Source organism: Mercurialis annua, linkage group LG6 (assembly GCF_937616625.2).
Source record: "Mercurialis annua linkage group LG6, ddMerAnnu1.2, whole genome shotgun sequence".
In the NCBI taxonomy this organism is placed as follows: domain Eukaryota; kingdom Viridiplantae; phylum Streptophyta; class Magnoliopsida; order Malpighiales; family Euphorbiaceae; genus Mercurialis; species Mercurialis annua.
The window spans coordinates 38,848,870-38,865,171 of NC_065575.1; the positions used below are offsets into that span (position 1 = coordinate 38,848,870).

At 28.0% G+C, this 16,302-nt stretch overlaps 1 protein-coding gene across 1 annotated transcript; it reads right to left on the reverse strand.

Moving 5' to 3' along the window:
- Positions 1 to 14,579: 14,579 nt before the first annotated feature.
- On the reverse strand, positions 14,580 to 15,286 carry LOC126688330 (transcription factor UPBEAT1). The gene has a single exon (XM_050382992.2). It carries the CDS (start codon positions 15,227 to 15,229, stop codon positions 14,864 to 14,866), a length of 366 nt encoding a protein of 121 aa, XP_050238949.1. The 5' UTR covers positions 15,230 to 15,286; the 3' UTR covers positions 14,580 to 14,863.
- Positions 15,287 to 16,302: the final 1,016 nt, after the last annotated feature.

A 16,302-nucleotide genomic window follows, 5' to 3' on the forward strand; every position in this document is an offset into this window, starting at 1 on the left:
TAAAAAATATTAAATAAAGTAATTAAAGTTAACGGTGGTAGTGATGGTTTCCGGTTGAGTAGTTTGATTTAGTTGGGTGGATTGTTGATTTAGTTTTGATTTAGTTGGGTGGATTAGTGATTTAAGTTTGATTTGGCTGAATGGATAAATTATGTTTGATTTGGTTAGATTGATAGTTTTAGGTTTAGTTGTTTAAATTGAATTTAGGTTGGCGGTGGTCGGAAAAAAGTAACGGCGATAATGGCGGTTTTCGGTTGAATAGTTTGTTTAGTTGGGTGGTTTAATGATTTAAGTTTGATTTAATTTGGTGAATTAGTGATTTAGATTTGATTTGGTTGGATGGATGAATTACATTTGATTTGGTTAGATGGATAGCATTAGGTTTAGTTGTTTAAATTGAGCTGGTTTACTTTTCGCCTTATTAATTTTAAGGGTATCGAAAAAATGAAATTTAGTTGATCATTAGATAAAATTTAAGAAATTTAGTAGCCGATTTTAAAATTCAAAAATTTTATAATAAGGGGTCTTACATTAAAGTGTATAGTTGATTAATGAACAAAGGATCAATTCACCCCCTCAATTTGACACGAAATATCAAATAGGTCATTTTCGACGCTTTTGGTACAAACAAACCCAAAAGTTACGTTTTTGTCAAAAAATCCGCAACTTGCATTTTCGTATCAAACAGACCCCTCTGACAGAAAAAAAAGAGTGGGAATAACTAATTACAAATATTAATACTAATTAATTCAAAATCAACACTTTAAATTTTAATTAATACTAATTAAATCTAATTATCTTAATTAAATTAAAAATACACAATTAAACTATTTAAAATTTAATGAACTCTAACCTACCAAATTAACCCTAATCTACCAAATTAAACCATCAGAACCTCCGGCAGCCACCCACAGCCACCTCCCACTGCCACCCACAGCCACCCTGAAAAGCACCCAGCAACAACCCACCACCCACAGCCACCTCCACAGCAATCAACAACCACCCACGCCACCCGCAGCCACCAAACTAAATTAAAACAAAAAAAACATCACCAACTTAACTCAACGAAGAAGACGATGGTCATCATCGTCGCCGGTTGCTAAAAGAAGACGATGGTTCTGATGTTTGCTCGGCTCTTCTCACCATACGTCGTCAGCCATCATCTCAACTCAACAAACCCATCTAGGTTATGATGTTCTCAACATGATGAAACGGATGGAAGTTGTGTTATGCGGCAGATGTTCGTCGGTGAAGCAAACGGCAGCGTAACATACCAACTTGTTGTTCTTCGGCAAAGCAAACGGCATCGTAACACACCAAGCTGTTGTTCGTCGGCGAGGGAGTTCTGATATGCGGCAGATGATAGATGGGTTCGTCGGCGAGGGTACGGAGCAGGCGGCAGAAGAATTTGAAGAGGAATATGGGTTTGAAATGTAGAAGATGATAGACAATTAGGGTTTACAATTATGAATGTAAAAAACATAAATAAAGTCCTAAAATTTGTAAATAAAACTTTACATAACACATGTACTTTAAAAAATTGAAGGATTAAAATTGATATTTAAAAATTATTAAGTGGTATTTTGATAAATAAATAAATGTGAAGGATCAGTTTAAGTTTTTTTACATTTTAAAATGGAGAGTGTATCACACTTGCTGAGGTGAGAGTGGGAGAGGGTGTATTTGGTACAAAAACGCAATTTTTGGATTTGTTTGTACTAAAAGCGCCGAGAATGATTTATTTGATATTTCGTGCCAAGTTGAGGGGGTGAATTAATCCTTTGTTCGTTGTTAATAGCCTCTCTTATTACTCTCTCTCCGTCCCACGAAGATAGGCCGTTTGGACAAACACGGGAATTAAGAAAAAAGTAGTTAGATTAGTTAAAATTAGTTTATTTATGTACTTTTCCATTTTTAACTTTTAATATTTTTTTAATAAATAAATAATATATTGGTGACTAATTTTTGTATTGGTGTATTTTACATTGATATTAAAAAAAGACATTTATTCCATATTGGAACATGAAACAATTAATTAAGTTGAAGATAACAATATACATTTATTAGAGTGAAGTAAGATTTTTAGACTTAAAATTATTAACCAAAAATTGAAGGTGGCCTATAATTTAGAACGTCCAAAATAGAAAGGTGGCCTATCTTTATGGGACGGAGAGAGTACTATAAAAAAATTATTTTTTCCAAAATATGTTATCAGAACGGCTAATAATCACCCACGGCCCCTGACTTTAGGGGTACCTTACGACAAACCCCCTGATAAAAAAAAACGATCAGTAAACCCCCTAATCTTTGTGGCGGCGCTCGCTAAACCCCCTAAACTCCAAATATGACGAAAATACCCATGGCGCCGTCTTTTTTAGTCAACTGTCATTTTTTTGAAAAAAAAAAAAAAAAATCTGACGGCGCCACGTCAGCTGCCATGTCAGCAAAATACCATAAAAATTTTAAACACCCAAAATACCCCTAATTTAATTTAGAAAAAGACAAAAATAAAATAAATCAACCCAATTTAAACCATTTAATTAACCGACCCAACCACCGCCACCCAACCAACCCGCCACCCGACCACCGCCGGAAAATTTTCCGGTCATCTTCTCCGAGATGACCGGAAAATTTTTCGGTCATACTCAGATCTGTTTAAGAACAGATCCACGCCATGGATCTGTGAACAGATCCATGGTGGATCTGTTCTTGGAACAGATCCATGGTGGATCTGTTCTAGGAACAGATCCATGGTGGATCTGTTCTAAGAACAGATATGAGCATGACCGAAAAATTTTCCGGTCATCTCGGAGAAGATGACCGGAAAATTTTCCGGCGGTGGTCGGGCGGCGGGTTGATCGGGTGGTGGTGGTTGGGTCGTTTGTGTTTGGGTTGATTGAATTGTTTGGGTTAGATAGAGTTGGGTTGAGTTATTTTATTTATTTTTTAATTAAATATGGGGGTATTTTAGGTGTTTTAATTTTTTATGAATTTTTGATGACGTGTCAGCTGACGTGGCGCTGCCAGATTTTTTTTTTTTTTTTGAAAGTCAGTTGACCAAAAAAAACGGCGCTAGGGGTATTTTCGTCCAAAAGGGGTTTAGCGAGCGCCGCCACAAAAATTAGGGAGTTTACTGATCGTTTTTTTTTATCAGGGGGTTTGTCGTAAGGTACCCCTAAAGTCAGGGGCCGTGGGTGATTATTAGCCTATCAGAACGTAACAACTAACATGTATCATGTTGAATAAATGCAAATCACATTTAAATTTTCTTGATAATCCTTCCCGTGGACACGTCGGCGTTTATAGGTGGAAAACGTGGCAGTGTGAGTCGTCACACAGACCTCAACGTGAGTCATGACCATACATATGAATTCAGACATACTAATAATTCAGTCAACGGTCCTTCTAAATTATTCCATCACTGCCTATTACCAACTTTACTATCAACTGTTGATTTACTATTTAAAGGATTCATCATATGGAAAACATTTTTTTATTTGTAAATCTACTAGAATTTTGTTTTATTTTTTAATTTTTAATTTTAATTGTGACTTTTTATTTATATTAAATTAAAAAAAATTAAATATAATTAAACTTTATTTACATAAATAAATGAATGACAATAATATGCTATAATCTCATAAAATTGATAAGAAAATATAAAAAAAGTCTCCTTCTATCTTTAAAAATAAACTCTCATTCTAGTATAAAGCTAAACTCATAGTTTTCAGGAGATGGTTTTGACATTTTGATCAAAACACCATTTTTGCCATTCTTCCAAAATTTACCTTGTTTTCTAATAAAATTTTATATATAAAAAACCTTTCCCCTTTAAATGATTGAAATATTTTAGATTAAAAGAGGTGGTTTCGGTGGTCGAAAAACCACCCTATTTCTATATAATCATTTTTTATTAAAATTTATCGAGAGAGTTTCTTCTTTTAGTTTTGATTTGAAAGATTTTTAATCTGGTTAAAAATTTAAATCTTATTTAATTAAATAAAAATCTCAAATTTAAATAAAAATCTTTTAAAAAATTAATTTTAAATTACTTTAAGAATGTTTATATGTTACCAATGAGCTTTAACTCAAATGGTATAAGCGTTGAGCAGCAAATTGCTAGGTCGTGGGTTTAATTCCTCCCACAAGCGCTTCCCCATCTCAAATTATCAAAAAAAAGAAATGTTTATATGTTGGTAGTTTTTATTTTATTAGATGAATTTTGACTCTATAATAAAATTGAACTTGAAAAATTTAAATTTTAAAAACTAAACAATATCAAGACTATAATTTTAATATTTGAACCGTATATATTTAGATAATTGTTTGAAAGTTAAAGCCACATTCGGGTATGTATTAACATCCACTATAAGGAATTCTTTATTTGGCCACAAATTCTTTTGCAGCCAATTTTGTTTTGCTGCTAAAAAATCTTTTGCAGCATTAATTTTAAAAGTTGCTGTCATTAGTTGAATTATAGCAGCATGTTACAACTAATTTTGTTACCAATTACTTAAGGCAACGTTTTATTAGCAGTAATATGCCACAATTTTTTTTGTTGCTATATGTTAACAGTAATAATTTTAGCACTATTAGCAGTAAAAATATTTGCTGCTAATTCTAGTATTTTTTGTATGATCAATCATTCATCATCATTTAAAAATAATTATTTTAATTTGTTGAATAATTATTTATGTCTGTAATTTTAAACATCACCATTACAAAATGGTCGAAATGAGACAGAACAATTTGAATGGAAGGGTAAGGTTTTGACTTTTGACTAACGTTATGCTTCTTTTATACGTTAGAAAGAACAAAAAATGGGACAAAAAATGGCAGATTTAATAATAAAAATTAAAGTAATTTTGTTGGATTGTGGAAAGTCAGCATTGTCCGTTACCAGAGACTAGAGACACAGAGCTCAAACAATTGACTCTGGTCACTGCTCACGGTCAACTCTTTATTTATCGGTCCAATTATATACTTCCTCAATCCTCATTTTACTATTTAAATTTTAATAACATCAACTACTATCAACTTTAATTTTTTGTACCAATGAGCTATAACTCAAATGGTATAAACGCTAATCAACAAACTGCTAGGTTGTGGGTTCGTTTCCTCCCACAAACGCTCCCCTCCCAAATTATTAAAAAGAAAAAAACTTTAATTTTTTATTGAATCGAATAATCAATCAATTTTTTGTTGGAAAACATTATATACCTATCAAAATAAAATTTTATATTCTAATTTGTTAAATATGAAATTGGTTGATGTTCTTAAATTTTAAAATTTGTAAAAATTTATAATTTAAATTGCATTTTAAAAAAATATTTTCCCAAATAATTATTTTCATAATTTATTTAATTTTAAGGACTTATTAAATAATCATACACATAAGACTCACATTCTTCTAATTTTTGATGACAAATCCTGTAATAATTAGTGAAAATGAATCATGAAGCCTATGATAATTCTAGATTGGTTTAATGCTTTAAAAAATCACGACTTTTCATCCCCTTTTCAATCCTACTCTGACGTTGAAAATTTGTCAATTTTACCCCATTTTTCATTTTTTTCATTTTAATTATACCTTAAAACATAAAATTGACCTTTATTTATTTGATAAGAGTTCAAAAAAAATCTTCAAAATTGGTTAATTTAATATAAAAAGTTAATTTAATGCAAAAAGAGTCAATTTAGAATTTTTATCAAATAAAAAAATGTCAATTTTATACTTAAGGGTACAATTGAAATGAAAAAAATACAAAATACGGTAAAATTGACTAATTTACAACGTCAGGGTAGGATTGAAAGGGGATGAAAAGTCGGGTTTTTTTTTAAAACATTAGGCCTTCTAGATTTTATAGTTTTACAAATTCTTAATTTCTAATATGTAAAATTCTTATTTATTTTCTATCACAAATAAATTTAATTTTAAAATTTAAACCTAAAATGGATTATGATAAAATTTAATTTTAGTGCACTACTTTATTATTTTGAAGATAGATGTCAAAAGAAATAGATGAATGATGCACGTATAGTACTGTGTCAACTATAAACATTGAGTTCAATTTTTTTGATTTATTCTGATACATATTTTTTCTTGGAGATAGTCCTGTTATAAATTAATTGTTACATATAATTTATTTTATGTTAATTCAGCCTTTATTTGGTCTCACTTAAATTTAAAATCAAAATCTCAAAAATACACTTACAGAATCTAGCCAACTAGGTTAACCTCACTTGCAAATGAAGATATCTATTTTCATTATGTCTTAAGTGTATGATTGAATGAGTCTAATGAATTAAGATCTTGCATTTTGAAAAAGCGCCGTGTTTAATGTTTGCAGAATTTTGGCTTAATTTATTTTCTTTCGATTAATCTTTTATTTGTTTCTTCCTAACTCAATAGGTATTTTATTGATAGGTTAGAGTTTTGAAAGTTCATATAATTTGTTGTTCATGACTTTCATCTTATACTTTAATCTTATCTAGGAATAAAAAAAATGTATGAATCTATTTTAACGGTTTACACGGATAAAAAGAAAAGAAATTTAGAACAAAAAAAATTAAATTATGGTTTTGGTGAAGGTGATCAAAGCATGATTTCATGCTCCTTTCTATATTTATCCAATCAGATCCATAATTTTTTTTTAAAATAAAATAAAAACTTACTTTCTCTCATTCATAATATTTATCGCATTTAATTTTAACAAAAAATTTAAAAAAATAATTAATATATATTAATTATAAACAGTTTTACTAAATTAATTCTATCTTTAAAATTATTAACATTTATAACTATTATTTTTATTTGTATTATTGTATTCTTTCAATACATTAATAAGGGACAAACTTGAAAAAATAGCAATTAATATTTTCTTGAAATTTTAAAGTGACAAATATCATGGACCAAAAAAGTTTATCGAATGCGACAAATACAGTTTAATATCTTTTAATTTAAAAATTTTATTTGATGGTCTTTTATTTTTAATTCCTCAACAAGTTAAAGCTTTTGTTAATTCCGTTAATTATTTGATATTAATTTTCTGACGATTTGTTAACTCATTTTCAGTTATGTTAACAATTTGGTACTTTAATTTCAAACTATTTAACATCTCATTCTCAATTTAATTAACAATTTTGTAAAAATAAATAATAGAATCCCCTAATTATTTACATAAGTAAAGTGAAATATCATTAGATATAATTTTTAAATAAAAAAATATTAAAATGTGAATTATGTTTTATATGAGAAAATTCAAGCTAATTTGCTCTAAATATTTTTTTAAAGTAGGTTTAATGACTTTACTACCATCCAGTAAACTGAATTTGTGCAAAACGAAATCTAAATTGAATGTAGTATTGTTTGTTATATATATTTTAAATATTTAATCAATATATTTAGTTAGTACTATATAATTTATTATTATTGATTCAATAGTAAATTTAATATTTTAGTTTAATTATTTATGTCAAACTAACAAATTTGAACATATTTTAAAATATTCTAAATTATAATTTTATTTATTCTAGTGTGAGGTAAGCAGTAGTATATATCTTTTACTCTCTCTGTTACAACAGATATTAGTAGGGATGATGGGTGAAACTGAATAGGTAAATTATATAATTATTGATTAACACCCTTATTAGTGGCCTGTTATAAGCCTAAAATTCTCTCTTATTTTTTTTTTTGTAAGCCCATCCGGTTTCTAAGGATTCGCCCTGACTAATCCGGATCCGACCCGTGTCGCGCACCTAGCATAGTGGGGGAGTCTTCCAGTGGGAATTTTCTGCATTCACAAGGACTCGAACCCGAGACCTTGTTTAAGCGATATCAAACCGCTTACCACTTGGACCAACTCCCATTGGTAAATTCTCTCTTATTTTTATTACTAGTGTTGTTCCTTGTGGATTAACTAATTATTATCCCATTATATGATTAGATTTCTAATGAATCCACCAAATCTTGTACTTTAATTTAAAAAATATAGAACCAAATTGAAGTTATCCCTTTCACCCAATAATAAATAATTTTCCATCAATAAAATTATTATAAAAATAAAAAAGCAAAGCAATCAGACAAATAAAAAAGTTGATCATCCTCTGTTAAGCAATAAGCATAGATCTGTAGACCTTCTGGAAGTTTGACATGAAAGAGTCACTAATTTAATATGAATCATCAATTTTGGACTCATTATTAATTTTCAAATCAAAGTTGGAGAATGAGAGCTGCACATGCATTTGCTAGTCAATCTTTTTTATAATTTTTCGTTACATTTTTAGCCTAGCAATGCCCAAAACATGACAATTTTATATATTTGAATATGAATATTTAAATGTAAATAGTGTGTATTGCAAGGAAATGGTCAAACATTTAAAAGAGAGATGTGTCCAAATTTAATACTTCTTTTGATCTTTCTATTGTTTGTTTCTATGATTTACTACCTAGGAAGTTTTTTTTTAATTTAAAATGTAGATAATCGATATTTATTTTAAATGATTTAAGTCACTGATCAATAAGATTTTAATTTATGCCTTAGTTTTTGTATTACATCATTAGATATAAATAACATATATCCTCTGTATATCGTTAGATGGATAAAGACCAAAGCATATCGCATTTTACAAAGATTTCTTTCACATGTCCTGTCCACTAGGTAAATGTTATTATTTGTGAATGATCCTATATCTCAAATGTTTTTACATAGATGATGTTCAACACATCATTCATGTACTTAATTATTAACATCTTATTATTAAATAAGTTATTTTGTAATTAATTTAGTTATATGATTGCTATTGTTTAAAGAGCAAAGAGTCATTTTGATTTCTGAATTTATATGTGAGAGTCAATTAATTAACTCATACTTAATCAATTAATAAAAATATTTTTTAATTTTAAGCCAATAAAAATAAAATAATAAAAAAAGAATAAGTTAAAAATCATAATGATCTAATTTTATTTTTAATTGATCTACAAATAGAGAGTATTTTTCTTAACTGATACTATAAAAATAAAGAGTGTTTTCTTTAATTAAAATGTACATATAGAAAACAATTTTTTTAATTAATTTTGATGCACAAATTCATAGATCATTGTTACTCGCTCCGTCTCTTTTGTTTTCTACACACTGATTAAAAAAATATTTATTATCAGCTTTTTCAAATTTTTTCAAATGTTTTCTCTATTAATAATTGAATTTTTCATAAAATTTATTTGAGATGACTTAATAAAGAGTAAAAAGAGAAGTTCAATGTAATAATACTTTAAAAAATAGAAATGAGACTATTAAAATAAAATATCTTAAAAAAATTGTGACTTTTTAAATGGGACGAAGAGAGTATTTTTATTAATTGTTCTAATTAAAATAACATACCATACAATAAGATATTTTTCATACACTGAATGTTCTCCTCATAACCTCCAAATTTGATAGGCTTCTTTGGCTAATTTAATTTATAAACTCTTTGCCATCTTTTATAAATTAAGCTTTCTAACTGATATTTAGAAAACCATATGCATGCACATTTTGATCTTAACGAAAAAACAAAAAGAAGAAGAAAACCATATACATAACATAACTATATGCTGTTTGTCTAATATTTGAAAACATAATTTTATAATTTCCAAAAAATTATTTATTATATCTCTGGTTGCTTATACTCTTGATAAAGCGTCATGTGTGTGTGTTAATTAAAACAGAAAATTTTATTAAAACATATAAAATTAACAGTATTAATTAATTTCCGTCAATCTCCGCTAATAATTAATATACAATAGATCTATTTCTGATTATCTAAAATAGTCGATTTTATAAGTTTAATTATAAACGAAAAATTTAAAAAATGATTTTTTTAATGATTAAGCCTTGTAAAAGAGTAAAATAAGTTACTTTTTTTAAGAAATCACATACTTTAGTGTGCAACCGGCGACGGAGTCAAATTAACATGAAAAAAGACGGAATGAGACAATTAAAAATAATCACTCGTTCGTTGCAGAAACCGTTTTGTACTCAAAATCGCCAAGCTTGGACGATAAAAACTAACTAGCCTGCTGCTCCATTTTGCACTAAAATTCACCTTCGAATACAAAATCCCATCATTGCTTAACCCCCACGCCTCATGAGCAGTCCATTTCAGAGGTACATAATTCATATACAGCTTCTTTAAAACCGTAAAATTAGAATACGTTACATATGCTCAATAAATGAATTAAGGCAAAAGGGCTCAAAAACTACCCACCTTTCATTTTTTTTTCAATAGCACCCTGACCTTGTAATTTTTTCAATAGCACCCTATTTCGTATTTTTGGATTTCAATAGCACCCCGACCTTGTAATTTTGTCAATAGCACCCTATTTCGTATTTTTCGATTTCAATAGCACCCTAAATCATCAAATTAAACTCATTTATCGAGGACTTATTTGAATTTTTTTTAAGTTAAAAGGACTTGTTTAAATGTGTTCAAGTAGAAAAAAGTATAATTTCACCTTTAAATTTAGTTCTTTTGAAAATTTTCATCCTTATAGTAATCAAATCATCTAATTTTCTCAATTAGGGTGCTATTGAAATTGAAAAATACGAAATAGGGTGCTATTGACAAAATTACAAGGTGAGGGTGTTATTGAAAAAAAATTGAAAGCTCGGTAGTTTTTGAGCCCTTTTGCCATGAATTAATGAGACATATGATTATTTTTGTAAGTCATGATTGTATAAAGTAGTAGTACAATTATATTTATAACGAATGGGCAATGTGGGTCATTTTGGTGGGAATTGGAAATGTTGCAAATTTTAGACACAGTGAACATATCATTTCATAACTATCTATCTTGTCACCAATTTTTTTTGGCCACTATCGTTACAAATATTTTTCTCCAAAATATTTCTTTTCTACATTTTTTTTTTCATTTTAGTCCCACCATGATTTTCTCACGGACCACATTTTTTGATTTTGAAATCAAATTGTTTGTAATTTTAAAAATAAAAATAAAATTAAAGAATCAAATTGCTTATGGAGAGACAAACAATTTCAAAAAATTCAACTAGAGGGCTTATTTGGTTGAGACTTGAGATTAAATTGACTAGAGAATATTTACTTGGTTCATTTTATGTCCCTTGCTTCCCAAAACTTAAATTCCAAGCTACGGCTCCTTTAGTATATTAAAAAAATCACACTATTTATCAATAAAAAAAATATTATATATAAATTGAGACAAAGTTTGTAAAATTTTATCTTAGACTTTTATAATCTACTAGTTTCGCATTACGTGCTATGCACGTGGCTCGTAATGTAACACATCAATGAACATATTAGTAAATTTATTATAATTATATCAATTTTTATTTATAATTAATATTAAATTAGTTAAGAATTTTGTAAAAGTAAATATAATATATTCGGTTATTGAATTTTTTTCCATACTGAATTTATTCTTCTTTTAGTTTTATAATAACCGTAATTAAATAATTAATTTTATTTTATTAATAATATCTTTAAAAATAATAAAATAGAAATTTCAATAATAATTATTGACCAAATACAATATTTTAATTTTGTAATTTAATCAAACTAAAAAATAGGTATTCCTACTAATTTGGAGACAATTTAGTTATTTTTTACAAATTAAAAATTAAATTGGAGATAATTTAGCTACCTATTCTAATTAGAACTTTAATTACAATAGTGCTTAATTAAATAACTAACTTGTTAATGACTATAAAACCTTTATTTAATAGTAAACTGAAAAGGATTATTCAGTAAATTTTTCTGTCCCCTCTCCCATCCGTGCTTTTATATAGAGTATAGATTATTAATTTTATCTTGACTTTTATAATACATTGATAGATTTTTGAGTTTTATAAAAATATTGTTAAACTTATCCTACTGTATAAAACTTCTTATTTTTGTCAAATGACCACTAAATTTTATAGAAAAGTGCGTATGAATTTACCGAATATCTTGTTGTCATTCGTTTGACGCCACTCATCGCCAATTTCACCGAGAAATTTAAAAACCATTGTTGTTCCAGTACTCTTTGTTACTTAATTAACATCTATTTTAATCTTTAAACCTCAAATAAACTAACAATATATTAGAATTAACCTAACTATATATTAAAAGTAAAGTAGCGATATACTAAAAATAAACTAATAACATTCTGAAAATATATTAAATTTTACAAACATTATAGGGATTATTTATTAAAATATACTAAAACTGAGTCAACAATATAGTGAAAGCATATACATTAACTGAAAATGTAAGTTTATTTTTCTTACCAATGAGCTTTAACTCAAGTGGTATAAGTGCTAAGCAAAAAACTGTTAGGTTGGGAGTTCGATTTCTCTCACAAACGCTCTCCTTTTTAAATTATTAAAAAAAAGTTTATTTTTCTTTTTGTGAAAAGTAACTCCAACGTAAATTGATAATAATTAAAATCAAATTAAAATTTAACTGAGAGTAAATTTCATTTCCTATCACATTTACCACATGTCGTGGTGCATGTGCCACGACCGTATTGTTTCACCACATCCTGTGCCACAAATGTGGTCTATCACAAAAATCATTCACTCTATTAATATTTTCTTTCCGCATGGAGTGCGGCCTAGCATGGAATATACGTTATTGAACAACGTTTTTTTAGCAATTATTTTTCAATATTGTGATGTATTTTTACAAATTTTTAGCCAAAATTGTATTTTTATGAAGAAAAAGTCAACCATAACTATTTTTGGAAAAAATTACAGGAAAATAAAAAAAACAAAAAATTATAGAAAACATAATTCCTAATAAGTTTATATTTAATATCCAATTATTTTTTTCAAAAACGTAATAAATTTTCACTTTTACCTACCGTATTAAAGATGTGTTAGAAATGTATCAAACATGTATCAAAAGAGAATTTTTATAGTAAAAACAATATGTAAAATATGTAAAGTTTTTTGTTTTCTAGGTAATTTTTTTTATGTTTTAGTACATATTTTAAAAATTAAATTATTTTTTGGAATAATTTTATAGTTATTCCAATTTTTTATTCTTTTTGATACTTTTGTAGAAGCCCTAAAAGATTAGCTAACTAAAATTGCAATTCTACAAAACTTCATCTATAGAATGATCCGGTTATGATATTTTAAGAAGAATTTTATTGTGGTCTGCAAGTCTGCAGCTTTTAATGGCTAAGAAAGCCCAATGTCAACTGGACACGGCCCAGTCGATATTGTTGAATAGATATTTTCAATTTTTATGCAATTCAAGGTCTTTAATATTTCCTAAATAATTTTTCGCCAGTATTTGAATATGTTTTCGATTCATTTCTTTGAAGTTCATCACATAATTCAAGTGTAAATTCGCAATATTTTTTAATTAATTTACAGAAGAATACTTCTCAAAAAACTTGAATCCTTTAAATTGAAACTTCTGAAAATAATATTAACAACAATGAAACCATACTCAAATGTGTTGATGTTGGCAGAATGATTTATGCCAAAGAACATTAATGTTCCATCAATCAAACGATTTACCTTTTTTTTCCAGTTCAATTTCTTACATCTTTTCTCACAAATTGAAAGTTACATATAAATTATAGATCAAATGGTATAAGCATCAACTAGTATTCTGCTAAGATTGTGAATTTCTTTTAAAAGCGCTTTTCCTCTCCAATTACATATATAAAAATAACAAAATAAAAGTTTTTTTTTAATAAGTTGCATTCTGATTTGTGAAAGGTAAATCCAGTTAGAAAATATAGAGTAAGACTGTAAAATGATATAATTATTTATTATTTTAAGAGTCAATCATGATATGCTACACTTTCAAACAAATTTGGAACAAAGTTTAGCATATACTAAATTTAGTACATGAAATAGAAATGTAATGAAGATGTATTTTTATGCTAAATGTTAAATTATAGCATTGTGAGGTATTTTTGGCACTAGAGTGGAGATGCTCTAACATATCAATGGAGCTGTGCTTTTCATTCTAAAAGGCTAGTTTAGCATAGGAGTGGAGATGCTCTAAGACGCCTTAATTGTATGCGGAAAGTTTTATTTTTTCTCAATTCGATGCATATGCTAATATGACACTCATTTAATGGTGTAATTTTACTGAGATAGACATCATTTTTAGCAGCCACGTCATCATATTATAACCTCACGTACCGAATTGAGAAAAAAAATCTTGCATACAATTGCGACGTTTTAAAATTCGTGATTAAATTGAAAAAACATGTATAATATATGAATTTTTATAATATTATTTCAATTTTTTAAAATAAGATAGGATTTATAGTGAAAGTTAGAGTTAGATGAAAGTTAAATCCAAACTGCCGGAAGATTAAAGATAAATTAAATGATTAGATGACATTTATCTTGAACCGAAAGAAATTGTAATTTCGCTACTAAAATTGATTAGAGATACAATTATCAACATTTAAAAAAATGACAACCGTTCAAAAGATGTGGGAGGATGTTAGACAATTATCCACATTTGAAAAATGAGAACCGTTCTTTGAGAGTGTGAAACATAATACAACTTGATCGGCGAACTTACTAAAATAACTTATGCTATTATGATAATAATAAAAAAAATAGTTCATCAATTACTAGTATTACAACATTGTGAATAACAAAGTATTTAACTAAAAAGAAAGTGGTGGGAAATAATAGTGAATATTCAATAATTCACTTACGAGTCATTTTTTTCACACAACAAATGACCAAGTCCTGTTTTAAACCTAATTAAACAAATCATGAAAACCTTATGTAAACGTACAGATGAAGCTCCTATATATGGCTATAATAAATAACACAAAAATAGCATTCAAAATAAAATTAATGGTCTTTAATTACACGAATGAACTATTTCACTGAGAATCAGAACCTGATGATGATAAAACTTCAACCATTTTCTGCATTAAATTCACTCTCATTTGCAAAGATAAAATGTAATCAGCTGTCTCTCTAAATAGCCCTTCAACTTCCACGGATTGACAATTAGGTATCAGTTTTTTTAGGGTTTTAACTTTTTTCTGAAATCCATTAGCTGTTCTTGATCTGCTTCGACCTCTTAATCCCGCCCTGTTCTTCATCAATGCCCTTCTAATTCTCTTGCTCTTCATCATAACGTACCCTCCATTTCTGTTGGGAATAACATTTTTCTTGGTTTGAGATTCTAAAATTTGCTGCTTCAAAGAAATAAGAAGATCAGGATTATTGGTTGAAATACCCATAATATTGTACTTTAGACTGCTTCAATGTATTTTGGTTCTGAAAACACCTTTAAATTTTGGTTGTGAAAACAGGATGACCTTATAATTTTAGGGCACCTTCCTTTTATATGGTGTTTTTAGGTTGGTAGCTGTTAAGGATAATGCAAAATAAAAAAATGGTGAGGACCCACAACACAATTTCTTGGAAGGACTACCAAAGGAATGTGGATTACGGATGTCCATTATGCAAAATCGAACCGGATCGAGTAAAATTACTTTATTTTTTAATCAAATCGAACCAAATTTTATTTCGTTTTAAAAAAAAGTCGGGATTTCGTGCATGCAATCTGTTTCTCCTAACGGTTGTAAAAGCATATTTATTTAGTTTCCTTCGATTCTATTGAGTTCCATGCCTATCCTTCAAAAAAATTGGAATCGAATTAGTTGATTTTTTTATTTGATTTGCATTTAAGTTTAAATGAAATCGCTTTTTCAATCAAACTAAACTAAAATTGCAAGAAATTATTTCTTTTAAAGCGAACTATGAAATTATATGTTTTTTATTTATTTATCCTAAAAAAAACCTATTTTTATATTCAGAATCAAAACGAACATTTTTTCTTTCTATAATATCAAATCAAACCGAATTAGCCAATTTAATTAAATTATTTAATTTGGTTCGGTTTTTTCCACGTTTATTCCTATTAGGAAGAGCCAAGTGTAAGAAAGGGTTGTGAGCATGTTATCCAGCTAAATGCACATGCACCCACATGATTCTTCACCACCATATACCCAACTCCCCTTCTTCTTCTCTAAACCCACCACCTTGCATCACACCCTCACCTCATCAAAACACCCTGGATTATTCCTCACTTTCCAAATTCAATGCATTTCTTTTCTATTTTTTAGTTCTTTTTTTCGGTTACTAATTTTATCCTCAATCCAGCTCAAAAAACATGGCGTTTCTGTTTATATAATAAAACCCTAGCTAGGTTTTTTATTTATCCCGTGCATGTTTCCAAATGAGAAACCAATTTTATTATAAAACTATTGGAAAATACTAAGTAGTGGATGTGCATATGTTAATCAAATGT

What these genes read in the sequence shown, in the direction of transcription:
- LOC126688330 (XM_050382992.2), bottom strand. Translation starts at nt 15,229, where the DNA reads ATGGGTATTTCAACCAATAATCCTGATCTTCTTATTTCTTTGAAGCAG.